Source organism: Grampus griseus, assembly GCF_964374135.1.
Source record: "Grampus griseus genome assembly, chromosome: 10".
NCBI classification, from domain to species: Eukaryota; Metazoa; Chordata; class Mammalia; order Artiodactyla; family Delphinidae; genus Grampus; species Grampus griseus.
Window position 1 is genome coordinate 4,164,055 of NC_139004.1, and position 21,241 is coordinate 4,185,295.

General features: G+C 43.8%; 1 protein-coding gene across 1 annotated transcript in view; it reads right to left on the reverse strand.

Annotated features, from left to right (window-relative positions):
• The window catches only part of F13A1 (coagulation factor XIII A chain), a 135,768-nt gene that overhangs the window by 42,031 nt on the left and 72,496 nt on the right, over positions 1–21,241 (reverse strand). Inside the window, exons 7-9 of the mRNA XM_082664017.1 lie at positions 19,611–19,785; positions 16,701–16,839; positions 232–335 (exon numbers count right to left, since the gene is read on the reverse strand). Of these exons, the coding sequence (XP_082520143.1) occupies positions 232–335; positions 16,701–16,839; positions 19,611–19,785 (418 nt within the window). The remainder of the gene's footprint in view (positions 1–231; positions 336–16,700; positions 16,840–19,610; positions 19,786–21,241) is intronic.

Consider the following 21,241-nt stretch of genomic DNA (forward strand, 5'->3'; position numbering starts at 1 on the left):
TTTATACTCTTTTCCCCCCTAGAAGTTACAAAATAATCAGAGTGAAGACGACCAGTGAAATGCAGTTAAACCTGGCTGGCAGGTAGTCAACCCTGTACATGCGCCCAGGAAGCACACTTCTGATGCTGTTCCCACTGGGAGGGAGTGTTTCCCACACATCAAATGCAATCATAAAAGCAAAATAAAGATGGGCAGTACATCCATTTCCCTGAGGGAGGATGCGGTTTTTACCGTCGCTGTTTTCCTGCGGGGTGCTGTCCACGACTTGCCAACCTCCAAATCCAATGGGAAGATCAGGCCTCGTCATCCAGGCTTCGTTCCAGCAGTGGTAGTTCCTTAAAAAACACCACCCCAGCGAGATTAAACTTCCCATCACATTCAATGCTTCAGGAAATCAAAAAGTGACCAAAAATCCTGTGACTATGCTACCTATAAATTATCAGAATGGCTTAAGCTAGCTGGAAGCTTCCCAGAGATATACTGGGGCTCTAGACTTAAGTTTTCTGTGCACGTCCTTTCCCACTGGCACCCCTGGGACGGCACTCATATGGCTGGACATTGCTCTCTCCCCCACTAATATCAGCTTCAAGGCCACCCAGAGATATTCTAATCAATGCCTTAAACAATTTTGATCTTAACCCTTGTCTACTGCCTAATGAAATAGAATTTACTATGGGCTCAAGGGATATGGCAGGGAAGAAAAGTTAATGAAAACTGAGATACATATTATCTTTGAATTCCTTTTATATTTATATGTATATTAGATTTATAAAAAGCATATCCCTTTGTAACGATTAAACAACAATGCTTTTGTTTACACGCTTAGACTATTGCCATAGAAACTGTAATGTTAACTCCTGACTGTAGCTGTCTGTAATTTGTGGCAAATTTCCATCTGGTGTCCAACAAGAAGGAAAGGTTGTCAGGGTAAGTGTCTCTTTACACTTTATCAAAGGTGGGTGACCCATGAGCTGAAGGCCAGGCAAAACTTTTCAGACTTAGCAAGTGACCCTTGAAACAAGAGCATGGGATAAAAATATCATCATAGGGCTTCCCTGGTGGTGCAGTGGTTGAGAGTCCGCCTACCGAAGCAGGGGACACGGGTTCGTGCCCCGGTCCGGGAAGATCCCACATGCCGCGGAGCGGCTGGGCCCGTGAGCCATGGCCGCTGAGCCTGCGCGTCCGGAGCTTGTGCTCCGCAACGGGAGAGGCCACAACAGTGAGAGGCCCGCGTACCGCAAAAAAAAAAAAAAAAAAAATCACGAATTGTATTATTATGTCCTTGGAAAGACCTGAAATTATATGACGTTACAGAAACAATGGGAGCACATTAACCTGTCGGCATTATAGAAAATATTCATATAGTAATAACAATCTAATGGTGGTATGAGGTAGTTACAGCAGTCTTTATAGCACTGGTGAATTTCAGATCCAGCTACCATCCACCCATACCTCAGTGTCCTTCACTGTCAGTAATTCGTGCCTGTGCCCATCTCTCTCTGAGTTCAGTTCATCCTTGATTGGCTCAGTTCAGAGGTATTCACTTATCTATGGGCCCATCATGCACCAGGCACCATGCTGGACACCAGTCATGATCAAGTCATAGGTTCTTGCCCATAAAGAGCCCCACGACTGAGGAGGAATGATGAACACAGAAACCAATTGTTAAAACATTTCATAGGTTTGCTGTGAGGCTTAAACAAGCTAATACGTGTACAGCACTTAGAACGGGGTCTGGCATATGACAAGCGCTCAAACATGGTAACTCTCCGACGTTTAAAAATAATTGATTGAAGTGATGCATGTTACAGGGGAAATTCATTTGGGGTACAATCGAGTCTCAGTGGGGAAGCCCTTGGGGCAGGAGGGAAGGCACCACAGCAGAAGTGGTATTTGAGCTGAGTCCCCAAAAATAAAAGGGAGTTCAGCAGATTAACAAAAGAACTAAGAACAAAGCGGTGGAGACAAGAAACAGCCAACATGGTGTGTTTGGTGACCTGTATGCTGTTGCGGCGGGTGAGTAGCATGTCTGCATACTTGTGTGCGTGGGAGAAGAGGATTGGCAGGTGAAAATGGGCAGTACGTCACAAGACCGTCAGGTACGCATAGCGCAACGGTAGGCCAGGGACTGTTCTAAAATCTTATGTACGTGAATACATATGATGTTCCCAGTACTCTACGAGAAAGGTATTGTTATTATCCCCCACTTACAAGGGAGGAAACGGAAGCACAGAGAGGTTAAGAATCTTGCCTGAGGTTGCACAGTGTGTTAGTGATAGAGCTCCAGCATCCATGCTTTTAAACACTGAGCTATGTTGTTGGTGAGGATGAGATTGTGAGATCCTTTTATCCCAAGTTAAATATTTTGGTTTTATCCTTGGGCCAGTTAAATTTGCAGATCTGTATTTGTGGAAGCTGGGCGAGGACCAGAGACTGAGCTGAGCTTCCCCTCGTCACCGTGGAGAAGGAGAGGAGCTGTCAGAAGGGAACTGTGAGTGTTGAGGAAGCTTTTGAGTTTCCAGGGAGTGTGATGGTTCCATTCACCAAGACCGAATGAAGGAAGAAGAGAAGGTTTGTGTTGGGGGCTGGTGTTGGGCGGGTGACATGTTCATTTGGGACATGAGGAGCTCGAGTGCCCGTGAGAAACTCAAAGGATGAAACCCAAGAGGCATTTTTATATACACACGTGACACTCGGAATTTGACGTAGGAGGCCACTGGCGTCTTTATTGCTGATGGAGGAGAGTGGTGAGTGCAAACGCCAGATGCAGAGGGAACTGGAGGGGAGAAATGCGGAGTGGATTTCTCCCCCAAGGGTGACCTAGGTTGTGAATGCAAGAAGAGACGATAGGGCAGTGGCTAGAAAATAATGCAATGCGGGAAGATTGTTTTGATTATTTTTACGTTAGGAGAGATTGTCATGTCTATGGAGGAAGAACCAGTAGAGTGGGAGTGAGATAAAGATAGAATAAAGGGAGAGATGGAATAAAAAAAGGCTCAAATACCAAGGATGCAGGAGGATGAGGTGGAGAGCAGCGCCATGGACAAGTGTGGGGAGCGAGGCATCGTCTGCAGGGGACGGGGGTGCAGATGTAGGTCAGGGTCAAGGTGTGAGGTGTCGGGGCACGAGCATGAGGCTGGCTCCCACCCGAGAGCCTCTATCTTTGCTCTGAAGCTGGAAGGAAGGTCACGGTGGTCGGGTAATAAGCAATGCTAGTCCCCCTTAAGAACGGTAAACGTTGCACCATCAGGCAGAGAGATCCAGAAAGAACAGCAGTGAGACACTTGCAATCCCACATAGCCACAGTCACGCTTCCTACACAGCCTGCGACGTTTAGCAACCCTGGCTTTCACCAGCACCGCCCTAGGGTAAGAGGCCCCAGAACCTCCTTATTTAAATTCAAGTATCCTGGGCCAGGTGAGCCTTGAACAAGATAAATAAGCTTTGCATTTCAGATCTCAGGTAAAGACATTGCTTTGAGGATTTTATTTCCTTTCAAATGACCAGGAGATGGGGAGAGGTTTCTTCTCTCTGTACTCACGGTCTCTTCCACTTTCACCTAAGACTGAGACCTTATTTGTGTGTTTGGGGTGGAAGAGTTTAATAAGAGGGTCAGGAACTTGTAGCAGTGGGTGAAGTGAACAGAACTTATGCTCTGGAGGGGTTGGGCCTTAGTCAACGGGTGGAAGGCCAGTAGCTGGGCTCCCAGATTGCCACGAGCAGAGGAAGACGTTGCAACTTCTGAAGAAATGGGGCTTTTTCCATCATGCCATTCTCTCTGCTCAGGAATGGCCAGGGGAAATGTGTCCTGGGCCACATTTCCACACGAGGGTCCCCTTTTGGCTGGATGTTCAGTATTTCTGGGTATACACGCCTGCCTTTTGCACCTCAAGTTCCCCTATGAAAGGGGTTAACATTTACAGACATTGCTGAATTCCGTTTACCTACTATCCAGGCTGGGAAAATATATATGCTTCCTGGAAAGTTTTTTTTTTTTTTAATTTTAAAGCTTTTTAACCTAGATCTGTATCTAGATAAATGTATCTTGCTGTTTCATCATATGCACTTGCAAAGTGTGTGGATTCATTTTGTGACCTCCGCCTGCCTGTTCACCATCGCATTCCCAGAACTAGAACTGGCCCATAGGAGGTGCTCACAAAGTATTGGTTGCTTGAAAGTTAAGGATATCTCCTAGCAAGGCAGGCAGGCATAATTAAATCTTTGTGTGTTTGTTTCTAAGATTCACGGTTTTGTATTTTCTCAGAGCCTTCATTTGAAGCCCGACTTCCCACCATACCATCAAAATATGCAGTGTCCTTTTAAAGTTAAAAAGATTATCAACCTTCAATGTGATCTAGTATCCTTGTTGCCTCTTTCTAAAGAAAAAGGGTAGAAATAAAAATAAAGCCCCCATCTCGTCGAAAGTTATTTAATCAAATTGAAAATAACTTCTTTGGGGAGATGATGGAGGTAACAAGTGAGCATCACATCTTTACTATGTTACTTCCTGTATGTTTCCTGCAGCGGCAACTAGTGATTTCTAGAACTCCTTTCAAGGATGTAGGAATTTGGCAGTATCGGAGCAAAAGACGCAGAGAATCTTCACCAAAAGCAGAGCCTCGCTAGCAAAGCAGCACCATGCGCTGCTGGAGGACCCTGGAAGGGATGTGGCAGCATTGGTTTAGTTTATCCTTTGATGTGGTAAACTCCTTTCCTTAGAATTACATACATGCAGAGATAAGAATGTGAAATGTTCATCCTTGCATAATTTTTAAGAAGGAAAATCAGAAACTGTCCAGTATGTGATTAACTATTTTAAATCACAAAATAAAATACTATTCAGCCATAAAAATCAGATCTGTATTTATTAGGTAGGAAAAATAACCATGGCATATCAATTTTTAAAAATCACGCTACAGAACACCAGGTACAGTGTTCATTGTGTATGTATATATGTGTGGAAGGCAGAACGTTAAACGATCCTCACACTTGTATAAATCCCTCCCTTTGAATGTGGGTGAAGTCTATGAATAGGATGGGATATTGCTCCTGTGATTACATTTTTACATGGCAAAGAGGATTTTGCAGACGTAATTAAGGTAAGTAAGCTGTTGATTTTGAGTTAATTATAAAGGAGATTATCATGTGGGCCTGACCTAATCACGTGAGCCTTTAAATCTGGGAGGTCTGGGACATAGCAAGCTAGAGATTTGAAGCAGCAAAGACATTCTCCTGCTGGCCTCGAAGAAGATGGAAGCTTCCATGAGTTCTACAGCTGCAAGGAACTGAACTTTTCCAAGAATCTGAATGAGCTTGGAAGAGAGCCCTGAGCATCAGAGGGGACCACAGTCCAGGCTAACACTTTGATTGCCACCATCTGAGACCCTAAGCAGAGGACCCAGTTAACCTGGGCCCAAACCCTTCGCCTACAGAGACTGTTGGATAATAACTTTGTGTTGTTTTAAGCTGTCAAGGTTTTGGAAATTTGTTATGCAGCAATAAAAAAATGAATACAATATGCAAAGGGACCCATTAAAGAATCTTTAGCAAAATGTTGTAAATGTTCTGAGTAGCTGGAAAGTGGATGACTCTTATTTTTATACTTTTCTCTGCAATGTTTGAAAATTTTATAATAAATATATACTAGTCCCCCTCACCCCCCAAAAAAACAACCATTAGCAGGACTCTTTTTCATTAAAGAAGGAAGAGCACAGTTCTAACAACTGGCTAAGGTCACATCCAGGGTGACAAGTGCCCATGGGAGGGTGCAGAGTGGACAGAAAACACAGCTGAGACCAGGATGGGCTTCAGGGCTCTGTGTGCTGTATGTTCAAAGAAAATAGAGTGGATAATTTAAGCAAGGAGTCCTTTACTGCCTTTAACTTGGCTAACTGCTTAAACATTCCACAGGGTCATCTCATCTGCAATCTGTGCAGAAAGGTTTTCTTCCCTAAAAGGGAAGAAAGAGACGTGGGACTGTAATTTTGTTTCTGCAGCGTTATTAGGGCTCAAGGGAGAGCACAAATAAGCTTGAGAGAAAGCGGGGGCAGAGGTGTCTTGGACCAACTTCAAGTGTAAACCAAGTCTTTGAATTCTTTTATTTTACAAATGGCAGGGGGTAGAAGAAAGACCCTGGTCTGTCTTGCAAATTATTTGTGTTTGTCGCAGATGGGCACAGCCCTACGTCTCTGGCCCTGTTGTTATACTCCTGACACAGGCAACGATACTGGTGACAAAAACGACAGCATGCCCTGGACTTGTTAAACTCTGGTCACTCCAGTAACGAAGGGGGGTCGGGGGGTGGGAAAGAAGTAGAGACAAGTTGGTGGACTCTGACGCTTGCCTAGTAAGACATTCCAAAGTGGAAATAAAAGCGTGGACCAAGAAAAACCTTGCCACTTGGGAAAGGTAATGAAGCAAGACAACAGAAAGGAATTATTCAGAGGAAGGGAAGTATGCTGGAGGAATCCTTTATGGAGCTGGGGACTGGGAGAACCACGCTAGTTCAGAATGCAGCTGTTCATTGTTGGAGTGCTGAAACCTGGAAGGGGCATTTGGAGTTCCTCTGGGGTCTTCTCCACTGAAGGCAAAAGTCCAATCAGGCAGAGGCCAAGCCAGTGCCCCCTGTAGGAACCAATCACCCATCAAGAAAAAAGAGAAAGTAATGAAGGTGTTTGTTTTTGCTTATAATATGCAGGGAAGGGATCCTATGATGTTCATTAAGAAGTCACAGTTTAGGGCTTCCCTGGTGGTGCAGTGGTTAAGAATCTGCCTGCCAATGCAGGGGACACGGGTTCGAGCCCTGGTCCAGGAAGATCCCACATGCTGCGGAGCAACTAAGCCCGTGCACAGCAACTACTGAGCCTGCGCTCTAGAACCCGCGAGCCACAACTACTGAGCCTGCGTGCCACAAGTACTGAAGCCCGTGTGCCTACAGCCCATGCTCCACAACAAGAGAAGCCACTGCAATGAGAAGCCTGCACGCCGCAACAAAGAGTAGCCCCCGCTCGCCGCAACTAGAGAAAGCCCACGCACAGCAACCAAGACCCAACGTAGCCAAAAATAAATAAATAAATTTATTTAAAAAAAAAAGAAGTCACAGTTTAAGCAGTCTGATGTAGCACGAGAGACCCAGTTAAGGGGCTGAAGGTAGCATGTGTGAGAGACCAAAATGGAACCTTCAAAATGTTCAGGAAGTAGATGACACCCATCCACATGAGCCACGTTTGACACCACTAGTTAGCAGAAGGCCTTCTGTAATTCTGCTGAGCTCCCCTTGCTGGATTTACTTTGAAAATAGCACCCTGAACCCCTTTACCTCTCCCTCTTGCATAGCAAATTATCAATTGATATTCCTGCTGAAAATTAAGAAAAGATTGGATTTTGAGAATGACTGTAAGGTATAAAAAGCTTTCTATAATAAATTCTGGCCAAGCTTATCCATAATTATTGAAAGGAGTTTTAAAAAATAGAGCCAACTATCTGAGTAGGTACCAAAATTACTGCTTTGCATTATAAAGCGGTTTGTGAGTATACTATTCTAAAAACTCTTATTTATATGACATTTTTCTAGAGGTCTTGTTAATCATCAAAAGAAATTAAATTGCATTCAGTATAGCTTAGGTGGTACATATTTTATTAGCTTTTAATTATTTGAAAACTGATAACCTTTGATCAGTATATATGATGATTCTCTTAAGCAGAATTTATGATTAACCAAAACGTGACATTTTTCTTGTTATGAAAAATGCCTTAGTACTTTCTATGTGGTTTATCAGATGGCTCCCACTTTCTTTTTCATTCTAATTTCCTGAGAGGTATTTGTAATGACCTCTGATTTTATTTACCTCCCAAACTCCCTCTTCGTTCACTCTTAAGGGGAACTCGCGTAGAATAGGAACTGCAGGCACTCTTTGGAGATATTGTAGTCGCAGGACTAGGGTAGATACATGAAAGGAATGGGAGGAGAGTCGAGTGCAGTGATTTTCAACCTTCAAAAATTAATGTCCCTTCCTAGTTTTAAAACAAATATTTTGTAACACCTCTATATTATACTGAAATGAAGCCCACAGATTTCTATACACAATTTCTAAAAGATAATATAATGCCCTATAATGCAGAGAAGAAATGAAGAAATAAAAATACATAAAATAATATGTATTTCAGATATATGTCAGGAAGATGGTATTAGATACCAGACTATTCCTACAAAATGTAAACCCTTCAAGGGGTGTGGTAGGCCCCCAATTTGGAACCACTTGTAGGGTGGTTAAAAGTGCGTTCTGGAGAAACACTCCCAGAATGACAGAGTAAGGGCCTCCAAAAATCTGCTCCTTCATAAAAATAATGAGGATACTAACAAACATGATCAAAACCAACTTTTCCAGAACTCTGGAAATGAACCAAAGATTTGCAACAATATAAGGAGGATTTATTCAACAAGAACAAAAGAATCTCAGAACTGTGAGCTTTGTGACATTTTAATTTGCCTTATTTCCACCCCTCTCTCCCTAGCTCCATGGTAGTCTTGAAAATGAACAGCCTTACAACTATGGTAGCCATAAAAACTTGCAGCCTAGCAAACAACAAAGAGGAGAAAATGGGTTTGGAACTCCCTAAAATTCAATAAAAGAATTGTCACTATTAACCTGTCTGGCAGCCCTCTGAAAAGTTCCGTTCCCAGGGCTTATTTTTATTTGATCTGATTCAGAGCTTACTATGTGCAAATAGCCCTACCTATAGGATGTTTCCAAAACCAATTAGAAGCAACTGTTTAACATTACAGGTACCTGAAGAGGTGATACCAACTGGGGATAATAAAAGGCTGTCCCAAAAAATTTAACAGGAGGGACTGAAATTTCCTTAGGGGACTTCTGACATACTCCTGAGAGTCTAGACGGCCACACAGATGTGCAGGTCTGTAAGCATGCCCAGGAAAGCCCCAACAAGGTCCTAAACTCTCACCTCTGAGCTGAACTTCAGACTCTGAGCAAGCAGGAAGTGAAGGCTACAGCAGAATTGTGTACTTCCTGCTGGAACACTGAAGACAATTAGCTGTCCACTGAGTTTACCCAGCAGAGACTTCAGTGGCCATGCATGATGAATACAGACCTTAAAGAATTAGTCCAGGAAAGTCACTAAACACACAAACAAGAGCAACAACAACAACAAAACATCAACAACAAATTCTGGAGATCAGGATATCCTGTTTGCAGAGTTAACAAAGTATATTATGTAAAATGTCCAGGTTTTAACAAAAATTACAAGACACAAAGAAACAGAGAAGTATGGCCCATATACAGTGAAAAAAAGAACCAGTCAAGGGAAACTGTCACTAAGGAAGCCAAGACACTGGGCTTACTAGAAAAAGATTTTAATTCAGCCATTATAAGCATATTCAAAGAACTAAAGGGAACCATGGCAGCAATGTCTAACTAAATAGAGAATATCAATGAAGAGATAGAAATTATGGAAAGGAATCAAACAGAAATTCTGGAGCTGAAAAGTATAATAACTGGAATAAAAATTTCAAAAAAATCACTAGAGGGTCTCAAAAGCAGATTTGATCAGGTAGAAAGAATAAACAATCAGTGAACTTGAAATAAGTCAACTGAAATGATCTAATCTGAATAACAGAAGAAAAATATGAAGAAAAATGAACAGAGCCCCAAGGCATGTGGACCATACTCATAATGAAACTCCCTGAAGGAAGGGAAAGAGAGAAAGAATCAGAAAGAATATTTGAAAACATAATAGCTGAAAACTTTCCAAATTTGATGACAGATATTAATATACACATCCTAGAAGTTAAAAGACCCAAAGAGGATAAACTCAAAGGGATATACACCTAAAATCCTCATAGTCCAACTGTCCAAAGCTGAAGATAAAGGGACAATCTTGAAGACAGCACACAAAAAAAGTGATTTGTTATGTACAAGGGATTATCAATAGAATTAAAAATGACTTCCTATCAGAAGCCATGGAAGCTAGAAGGCTGGTGACCATGGTTAAGTTACTGTGCCTCAGTTTCTTCACTTATAAGTGAGGACAATAATAGTAGTACCTTAACAGGTTGTTAAAATGATTAAATGAATTAATACATGTCACCCACTTAGCTTAGGGCCTGGCACAAAGAAAGTATTCCATAAGCATGAGCTATTTTGATTCTTGGAGGTGGCAAATAGCTTTTTCAATCCTTCCTTCAAGACTCTGGTGCGGATTCACGGCATATATTCTTAGTTCTCTAATGACAGCTCTCGTGATCTGTCTCCAGGTGATTTTCTCAAAAACTATTTGGCTGACAGTAATGTAGTTAACTAGATAATTTATTTGAAAAGAAATATCTATGGTAGCTGTTCAGAATTGGTAATTTGGATACATCACAGGATAAGTTTACAAACTCGTAAGCATCTTAAACAGTTTGGCCTATATTCAGAATATTTCTTCTTTTTTTTTTACTTGGAATTCATTTTTGGATAATTCTTCTTTTCATACACCATGATTAAAAGTTAGGGTAATATAACAATATGAAAGTCCAACTAGTTGGAACGTACTTTGTACAATGTACAAAGTGGATCAGTCTGAATTTCAAAAATGCACCTATGAAGTGCAAACCAGCATGCCAAGTGTGCAGACTGCAATTAGAATGAGGATTGGTGGGACTGGGTTAAACCCAGGGCTGGCTCCCACGTGTGAAAGCTGCTTAACTTCTGCTATAAAAGTTGCTTTGAAAGAGCTTTGTTTGTAGATTCAATGCTACCCATTGCAGCAGAGTTTTCTGCATTTGGAGTGAAAAACACAACAAAACAATAACAACTGTACTCTTTCTGAAAAGTACTGAAGGAAGTTGGGATTTTTTTTAAAATTTTTTTTTAAGAATCAGGTGCATTGAGGCCAGCCAAAGAGTTACAGCAACTTTCTGTGGCTTGTTTGATTTCTGTGTCTTTTCTTCCTGGAGAGCTGACATGAAGACGGTTTGCAAAGCAGCACCTACATGTGGGTGAGTGGATCACAGCCTGGTCCTGTGAAGGCCGGCAGATCTTCACTCAGAGCACGTGACAGAACCCGCTAACTGTGGGAGGAAAGGCCTGGCTGGAAGAACAGTGACATTTATTTAAAAAATAATAATTTTGGCGCTGAAGGTGACCCTATACCTCATGAAATCCAAAGCCATATGAGAAAATTAAGACTCAGAGAAATCAAGCAACTTGCCCAAAGTCACTCAGCTAGTCAGTGGAAGAGCTAATCATATTGCCGTGAGCCATGGAGAGAGAGGGAGGGAGAGAAATTGTAAGAATAGTTTGACTTGATTTGGTGTTTTTCCATGAGATCCTAAGGAAAAACGAAATAAAACTAATTTCTTTCCACTTGGATCACTGACTATTTCTTCGATTGTCCCAACTTTGAGCTGAAACTGATAAATACAAATTTGCTAGTTCACAATTCTTTTAAAACATTAAATTGAGAAAGCCAGTTTAATCAAACTTACTTCATTTGAAATGAAAAGGCAATAAAGGAAAGAAAGACTCTTGTTAATTGTTTTAGCATTCATCATCTTTCCAATTATCTTTAATATCATATGAGATGCTTAAAACTCTGAGTTCGGCGATTTTCTACATCTGCCGATTGGCCAATCGGCTGGCCTCTGAGAAGCAGAAGGGTCAGCTTATGGGCCTTGGTGCGCACACAGGTGCACAGCCCCTTCTCTTCACATCCTGAGGGCACGAGTAGCACATGTTTCTACCCACCCACCCCACTTGGAACTCCATCGTCCAGGGGTGAAGACCTTCCTCTGGGAACGTGAGCGGGATGGAAAGGGGCGCATGAAGTAGAGGCCTAGAAGATGGACCAGAAGGAGGCAGGGTCTAGGAAGCTGTTGGCGCCAAGAAGGACTCTGGAACATTGTTGACTGTCAGACCCTCTAAAACTAAGAGTGAGGGGTGGTTTGTCTTAAAGGAGGCAGAACCTGGGATTGGACAGAGGGTAGGGAAGCGGGAGAGGTGGTGATAGATGGTAATAGTGACCCACCCCCATCCCCATCCCCAAAGAGTATTGACTCCATCTGCCTCTTGTGAATGTACAGCCTTGGGGGGCACTAGCCCTTCCAGGAAGAGGACAAAGTGCTAGATGTTCTTGAGGTCGTACAAGAAGGAGTACTAGGGGCTGGATCTTGAGAGAGTGACTTTCAATATTCAACAACTGTAGTCATAATAATATGGGATAACTCTGCATGAAATTCCATTCCTTCCTGCCTGGTCCTTGAAACAGACTGACCTCTGGTTGTCTCATCTCAGCCCCTTAGACTTATACCCCTGAGTTTTATCTGTGGTCCAAGGTCGTTTCCTGGGCATTCCGTCTTTGAACAGCACAGCCAGAAGATTGCAGGGGGTTAACGGCTTTGAGTCTACGGCCGCTGACCATGTGAACAGCCTTCCCCCTGCTCCCCTGGGTTTAGGACGGAAGCCCCTTCCCCTCGTCTCCGTGACTCCTGGCTCACCTTATAGCCCACCTTATATTTTTATAGAGTGTACTGTATGTGGTTGTTTCACTCATGAACACTGGATGGAGATCCTCAAGGGCAGAGACCTACTTAATTTCCTTCTGAATCTTTAGCATCTGGTATTTGGAAGTATTAGTGTATAACAGTGTTTGTTGAATGAATTAAATGATAACTATCTGTTAAATAAGCATTTAACATTTTTTCCAACCAATTCCATTTATCAAGTCCTTGCTCTTTGCCTTGCACCCTGTTGGCAAAACAAAAGTAAAATACATCAGACAAGGCTTCTCCCAGGGGGTTGCATACTGGTGGAGGGAGGTCAAGAGGTGGACACAGATCTTCCACCCAGAATCATCAGATCTGGCTACATGCTCTCCAGCAGTAGGACACAGGATAACACTTTCATTTAGAAGGAGAGGAGCCTTTTCCTGAAATACCTTTCATGACCCTAATAAGCACCACCATCCCTTTCTTTTAAAATTGTTCCCATTTCCAGTGTGACCGTCGTATGATGAGGTGACCAAGCTGAGTTCTATCAGGAGGTGGATGAAGGGTCACTTTACTCCTGCCCATCGTGAGCCCCATATCCCTGTTCACGGTTTAGGCTGCAGCCCAGACATTGCACAGGCATCTTCATTAAACTGTCCACCGTGATTCACGGATGCCATCCCCCAGAGGTTACACGTAATTCCAAACCCATCGGCACGCTGGGGACAGGAGGCTTACATTGCTCCTTCCAGGGTATGTTACCTAGTGTTGGCCCTCCTGGAATTTCAGGTGGGAACCCGAGGTGCAATTCTGCTGCCCAGCTGTGCCCTTCTAAGGTTCCTCGGGCCCTCCCTCTCCTGAATCGCTAAGAAGCCCACTCTTCCCTCTGTCGGGGTCAATAGCATGTCCACTCTGGGCAAAATTGCTGCCCCTGGCAAGGTGAGGCTCTCTGGGAGAGGAAATACACATGTGGGGACCTAAGGTGGCAGACCAGGAAGCAGGCCTGTAAGCAGTCGGCGCTGGATGGTCTGCGGTGGTAAAGGGAAAGGGTGAGAGCGCCGGGTGAAATCCAGACTTCACCCCCCTCGGCTCTGGGTCACACTGAGCGCAGCACACCTTCGCATGCATCCTTGAGCTCTCCCTCTGAACCCTCGTGCTGCCTTATTTCTGCTTTGGGGACACGGGACCCAGCTGAGCCGTGGAAAAGAGGATGCCGTGGGTCACCAAGACCCAACTGGACAAATTAATTTACCACATCCTGTACCATCAGGACCTCAGTGTCAAAGAGATGGTAGAGACCCAGGAGAGAGAACCAGGAAATCATTCTCGTGGCTTCCTTTAGAAAGAGGGGGGCAGGGGCCACGTACAACCAAGAGTTTGTCTGAGTGGAGCCTGCGGAGGGAAGTGAGGCTGGGGGGCTTGGGTGAGGCTCCTGAGACCCCCGCTGGGAAATTTGTCGGGCCACGTGTTGCCAGCCATGCTGCACTGGCCTCTGGGTGGTCAGCTGATGCCGACCAAACCCTCCCTGCCCCGCCTCAGCCTCTGCTGCCCCCAGCCCCACCCCTGCTCGCCAACCCTGCAGCTCAGGTAGCCCCCATTTCTTACCAGTGGTCATTACTAATCTCATCAGCAGGGGCCAACTGGGCACTCCCTCTGGGCCTGGCACCGTGGGAAGCACTTTAAATTGCCTCGTTACATTACCGTTTAATTGGTAACTACTAAGTTTACCCTCATTCTACTAATGAGGAAGCTCAGAGAGGTAAAGCCGTTTTCTCAAGGTCACACAGCCAGCGACTGCCCAAGCCAGAGCTTGACGTGAGGGGCGGCTGTGGTGACCATAAACTGGTGGACGTGTCCAGGGACAGCCTCCACCAGCCCCCTCAATCAGGGAGGGGCTTAGAAATACTTTTGGTTTTCTGGAACCTCTGTAACTTCTAGGGTTCACTGGTGTTTGCACTGAGGAGGCAAGGTTTCTGCTTTTGTTTTTAAAATGCCCCAAAGTGACAGAAATAGCAGAGTCATCTTAGGACACCGGGCACCCCTCTTCTTCCGACTGCTTCAAGGTGCTTAGGTTGATGGCAACATATTGCCTCCAAGAAATTCCAGCTGTGTGACTAGTAATGAACACAATAAGGGCAGCTAACAGTCATTAGGCACCTGTTATGCTCGGAAATTTTGTCATCTCCACTTTAGAGGACGAAAGAGAGGCACAGAGAGGTTGTGCCTTGCCCAAGGTCACACAGCTGCTTGGTGCATGCCCCAGACCCGACGGAGCCCTTTAATCCCTGTGCTCCACGGTCTGGCGTGTCCCATTCAGTTAGTCAGACCGTCAGCCACCCTCTGTGAGCCAAGCAAAGGGAAGACGAGAAGCCTGGGGCAGTGGTCTGGCTGTGAGGAGCAGGGCCCCGGACCAGGGAACATGGTCCCAGGGTGATGGGATATTTGGGGAAGACAACGAATGGACAAGGGTGATAGAAACAGGGCAAGGAATTCGGAGCAGAGAGCTGACGGAGGAAAGGGTTACCGAGAACAAGGTCTTGTCAGCTTCACACTTTCGTAGCAGTTTGGTGAGGGGCAGCCTCACGAGGTTATTTGCTGGGGTGCCCGTGGGGATTTATGGTGGGAGGACTTCAGATCAAGGAATCGGGAGGAATAATTTTGAGCAGCAGCTGGCTTCAAGGGCACTGAGTGAGTGAGTGTGTGAGTGTGTGTGTGTGTGTGTGCAGGGCGGCGGGGTGTGTAAAGAAGAGGTGAGCAGTGCAGGATGCCAAATAATCCTTATTTTGCCATTTGGGGCTGTCACAGCAGGCTTAGGGGGTGGCTATTTGCGTCTGTTTTTGTCGTTCCACATACATGCAGGGCTGCGGTGCTGTAATTCCAAGGGCTTAACTTAAATGGTGCTTCAATGTGCCTTTCAGTTTACCGGGGTGAGGCGTTGTCTTGGCTATAGCCGCTAGCTAGTCATTGCTCAGCTCTTTCCCTTCAGATGGACTGCAGTGTGTTTTATTCACAGTAGCGCTTTGCTACTAGTTCAGTGCTTTCCTTCTCTCCCCATTCTCGAATGAGCGTTCACCAGCACTGCTGAGTTAGAACTCTGTCCCTACAAGTGTGCGCCATTCCTGTAACATGGGGCAGTTAAGACACTTCTAACTTTTAATTTCTCTTTAAATGAGCTTATAACTTCCTACCATCCCCATCTGGATGCTTTTACCACCGCCAGTGTTTTAGCTTTACTGCTTCTGAAGAACCACTCTAGGAGACACACTTTTAGTTCCACTGAGCCAAATTCCACTGAGCTCAACGCCTGGCAATGTCCCTCCCATACAGACCTTTGTAAATATCCTTTACGTTTGGATTCTCGGGACTTTTTTCCCCCTCTTTTGGACAAGAATAAAACAAGAATATTGTTTTGGACTGAGTGGGTCCCAATGGAAAAAAGAAATTTCTCTGGAATCCTAAACTCCCTGCAGCCAGCTTGTGGTATAGCTGTTCAGGGCAGTGAAAAAACTGTGTGGTTGGTATTTGGTAACAATTTCAGTTTTATTTCCACTTCTATCTCTGAACGAAAGATGAGGTCACAGATCGGGGGAACCACATCTTTACCTTCAAAGAGCAATCCTATATTGCAAAGGCCAAAAAAAAAAAAAAAGGGTGTGGTTTAGGGTCAGATGCTCTTGGGTTTTATTCTTAGCTTACCAGATGTATGACCTTGAGAAAATTATTTTAACCTCTCTGTGCCTCAGTTTCCTCATCTGTAAATGGAATATTAATAAGCACCCACCTGATAAAACTGAAAAAGCTTAGATAAGATCATGCTCACGCAGAGACTGGTACACAGTAAGTGCTCAGTAAACATTGGCTATCTTAGAGTAGAGAATGCTTGGCTCCGGTGTCTCTGCCATTCACCATAATAGTCATACACTAAGGTGGAGAGGAACTAGTATAGGCTCTGGCCACTAAAACCATGGCCTTTTCCAGTGGTCGCTGTCGTAATGGGATGATCGATCGCCATTATACGAAGCCCAAACTGCCTGTTCAGTAACATTTCTCACTCATTAGCTAAAAACAATCTCTGACGATCAGACTTTTCTGCCTATGGTATTGAATACTCCTTAAAATAGAACAGAAAGAAACATTAGACTGACTCTGTCTCCTGGTAAATGTATGTCACTTCGACTTGATATCAGCAAATGCCCTTGTAAATCAAACTCACCACACTGAATCCTTGGTGAGTTTGGAGTTCACATTCCCATCTTCTTCCAGGAAGATGTCCAACTGCAAATTGGCATTGTTATCATGGGCTGAGAAATAGTTGGTAACGACTCTCGCCGGTATCCCGAGGCATCGCAAAACTGCAGGAAAGAAAGATGGACCACAACTAAGCACATCACCGAGATCTGATAAATACAGAGTGAACAATCCCCTCTCAGAAGGGACCTTCTTCTTTACCAACATGGACATGTTGTTCTCAAACGTCCCGCACTGAGGAAGGGGGCCTGTTGTCAAGGATCAGGGCTGCAGAGAGAAGCCTCACTGCCTGATCGTACAAACTGCAGTTGGCACCAACCGAAGCCAGTGGGAACGGGATCCCAGGAACAGGCTTCCCGTTGTTTAGCTGCTAATCATACGATCATCAGAGTAGGATTATTTTAGTCCAGCTCATGGACTAAAATTTCTGAAAATAAAATTTAAAAACCTCAGCTAATAGGAAGTTAGGAATTTACCAAGCAGACCCTCAGTGCGGTTTGCTTTCCCGGCTGGAACGTGCTCTTGTGACACTTGGTGGAGGGTGACAGCACAGATTCATTTTAATCATTAGATAATAAATTACCTGGTTGCATCTCTTGCCGTATATGCACCTATCGATTAAACTTAATCCAAATGCCCTCCCTGGCTGCCAGGACGCCAGACCTCAGGGCTCATTGAAAATAATTCAGCTGACACTTTTAAGATTAATGAGTTGCCTTCCCTTTTTTTTTTTTCCTCTCAGAATTGTTTAGCATTTTTAACCAAAGACCATCCACCTCCTTCAACAGAACACCCTTGGAAGTCCAAACTTGAATCTGGTAGAGACTCAAGGGTCCTCATTAAATGACTGAATCTTGTTTTAAATTAATTTTTATTGGAGTGTAGTTGGTTTACAATGAGGTGTTAGTTTCTGCTGTGTAGCAAAGTGAATCAGTTATACAGATACATGTATCCACTCTTTTCTAGATTCTTTTCCCACACAGGTCATTACAGAGTGTTGAGCAGAGTTCCCTGTGCTCTACAGCAGGGCCGTATTAGGTATCTATTGTATATATAGTGGCGCGTGTATGTCAATGACTTAATCTTAACACCCCAAACGTCACCGATGGCAGCCACCACCCGCCTCTCACTTCCATCTTCCTCTATGATTTACAGCCCCTACACTTGCTACAGTTTTACCAAAGAAACGATTGGCACTCTAGCTCTATTTCTAGCTTAACACTAATTCACGTGATTACAGAATCTGCCAAACTCATAATTTTAAGATTGGGGAAGTCTGACATGGGGACACCAGTGCCTCCTTCCCTCCAAATTTCCTTTTCAGGTTTATCCTCACGGTGACATCACACGTTGGGCCTCTGCCTTTTCTTATCACCAAAGCCGGTGTTCAGGAAGAGATTCGAGGACCCTTTTATACAAAAGGCATACATGAATGGAAGGCGTTTACTATTTTATCTGGTTCTAAACCTAAAGGAATTACACCGGGAGAGTGAAACTGCAGACATCAGGAGGACGTGGGGAGTCCTTTCTCTTTTCCTGGGATCATTTCATAAGAGAGGCTGCCTCTACTGAGCACCTGTACTTAGACTTGACTTGGGAGCCGTGAGGGAGGGGGGCCTACCTGCAACTGGTAGGCCTTCGTGAAGTTCAGGCTTCCATGTGGAGCTTGAAAGACCAGCCCTTCTAGGACACTGACACATTGGCTACAATGCCGTTCATTGCTCCCAGGAAATATATATTCCTTTAGCCCTTGGGTATACGCAAATGGCTAAGAAAATAATCTTATCCAGTTTGACGCCATGGAGAAACAAAACACACAACCCAAACTCATGATTTCTTTCCACTTGGATCACTGACTAATTCTTAGACGGTCAGAACTTTGAGCTGAAACTGACAGGCTTCATAATCATTTATAAAAAAAATGGTCTCATCCTGGCTTCCAGCCTCCAGATCCTCCTTGATTTTTCTGATTAAAAAACATGCTAACTGGGTAAAACAGTCTTTATTAATGAGCCAGCAGGAAGGACACTTTGACTTGCGCTTAATGTTTTTTTTTTTTTTTACAGGGCTGTAGAAATGGCGTGTTAATGAAAATCATTACCAATGATGAAGACATACTGAAATAAATGTTTTTTAAAAATACCCACTGAATTAACAATAACATTGTCTGGGCCGGGACAGACAAATGCCACATTGAAAAATGATGCATGAGGCTGAAGAGAACAATTCTGTCCCCATATGTTTTCCTCTATGGATTGGATATTGGGTGGATTAAAAGCAAAAGGGGAAGCTGGGGAGTGCAGATCGTTCATTAAGTTCTGGTATCTAATTGCTCAGGGGCATTGAGACTCACATACAAGAATGAAGATGAACCCACCTGCCACAGTCCCTTCCATAGCTGGAGTAAAAACTAAGCAGGTATGTTTAGAAAATTCTCAGTGATAAACAGTAAGCAAATAAGCATATTTACAAAACTGCTCAATAACAAGCGGTACATAGCTTATTATTTATTATTTTAAATTTTGCTAATTGAGCCTTTTAAAATGTGGGGATTACTAAGAAATAAAACGGCATAGCCTTTCCCTCACATCCTTACGTGGCCCCGGAGACGCTCCATTTCTCTGGGTATTGAACGATGGATTATGTAGGAAATAGTCCATCATTCTTTCTATAAAGCTTCGGCAGTCAAAGAGAAACTAGGACCATATTTGGCCAAGTACAATTTAATTATGTATTGACTGCATCCCAGAATAGCCACCCACAAATTCTATAGGTGCAACAGAGCTTGCTAGGTTGCTTTGCCAGGTTATAGATAAGATGTCTTAAGGTGAAATTTCCTTTGCATTAAAAATATATTACTCAACTGGATACTTACATGTGTTAAAGACACCAGCAAAAACCCAGCACTGACCATAGCGGACTGGATTCTCAGAACTCCTGTATTCCAACAGGATGTCAACACTTCCAGTCCAGGCTGATGGGGGGATGCCATAAGCATAGACGTTGTCCCAGCATCCAGCGATGACGCCTTCATCATCCTTGGCATTAATCTAAATGAGACCATGAGAGGTGAGAAGGGGTCAAGGTCATTTAGAAGAGTCCTCTCCAGACTCTGACACTGGGCAAGCTAAGGTTTCCAGTGCCTTCTGTATTCCTGCATGATGAAAACAGTTCCACTTCTGTTCAGTTCACTGTTATTTGTCAGGGAAAGTGATGTGATGATGAGAGTGTGAGGGGAAACCAAATAACCAAGAGTCCCTGTTCTATAGCGTATGATTGTCGTAAGGTGGTGTTGAAAAGCAGGCGGGAAGAGTTGTCATGTTTTCTCACGTGCTTGGGAGAAGATACACACAGGACCCTTGGTCTGGTTGGAATAGAGCTGGAGAATGTGTGAGGAAGAGAGGAAGAAGACCTGCAAAAGAAGACGGCTCAAGTAGGGATCTTGTCTCGAAAGAAGGAGAGTTAAAAGCTGACAAATGACAGAAGATGTTAGAGTGGGGGCCCAGAGTCTCATGGTCTAACGAGTTTTGACTTTGAGGATGAGTGGCAGACTCTAATAAATTGAAAAAGTAAGCAGATGCTGTCATAGGAACCATTAAGAATTAATAAGAAATTAGATTCCCATGGGTGCCTTGCAGAGTCTGTCTTTTAAGAAGTTGCATTACAGAAGTATTTTCTTTATGACTGCTTAAGGTGATTAAAGTTGCATAATTTTGTTATTATACATAAAGGGCCTGGGGTATTATAATACATAAAGGGTCTGGGGTATTATAGTTTAAATATAGAGAGGAGACTTAAGCAAAGAATGGCAATCGAATATTTGGGAAAACCTGGCTACACGTTCAGACCACAGTCATTTGGTAGCAGCAGACCTGAAGTGCAGGAATCTTTCGTGTTTAGATAGTAAAATGGGGGAGGAATAAACAGTTTCAAGGCATCCTGTCAGTTTCTTGGGGGTCACTGCTGAGTCTTACTTCTCTTGCTGTAGCTTTCATTATGTTTAATTACAGTCAGAATTTCTAGGTGGGGAGCATTGGGAGTTCTTCCAAAAACTGATGGTAATTTAACAATGTTTATACGTTGACATGACAATGGTTTATAGACTTGCTCTTCAACATGTGGTCTGTGGACCAGCGGCAGTGGAATGCCCGGGAACTGGCTGGAAATGCAGAATCTCAGGCGCCTCCCCAGACCCACTAAATCAGAGCCTGCCTTTGAACAAAATCCCCAGGTGATTTTTGTGCACATTAGTTTGAGAAGCATAGGTTCAGACTACACTGAAAAGACATTAGTAAGCAAGGTAGAACATATGATTGAAGCAGGTGTGTTTGGATTATGACAACCATAGAAGAGATATTAAAATATGGTGATTTTTCTATGTGTTCATGGCCTTGCTAGTTAACAGCCCACCCCCAGCACTTGCCCAGACCCCTCTCTTAGGCTTGCTGAGTTTAGTTTTTATAAAAGTCTATCCTCCCCAGTGGGTCGTGAGTACATTGAGAACAG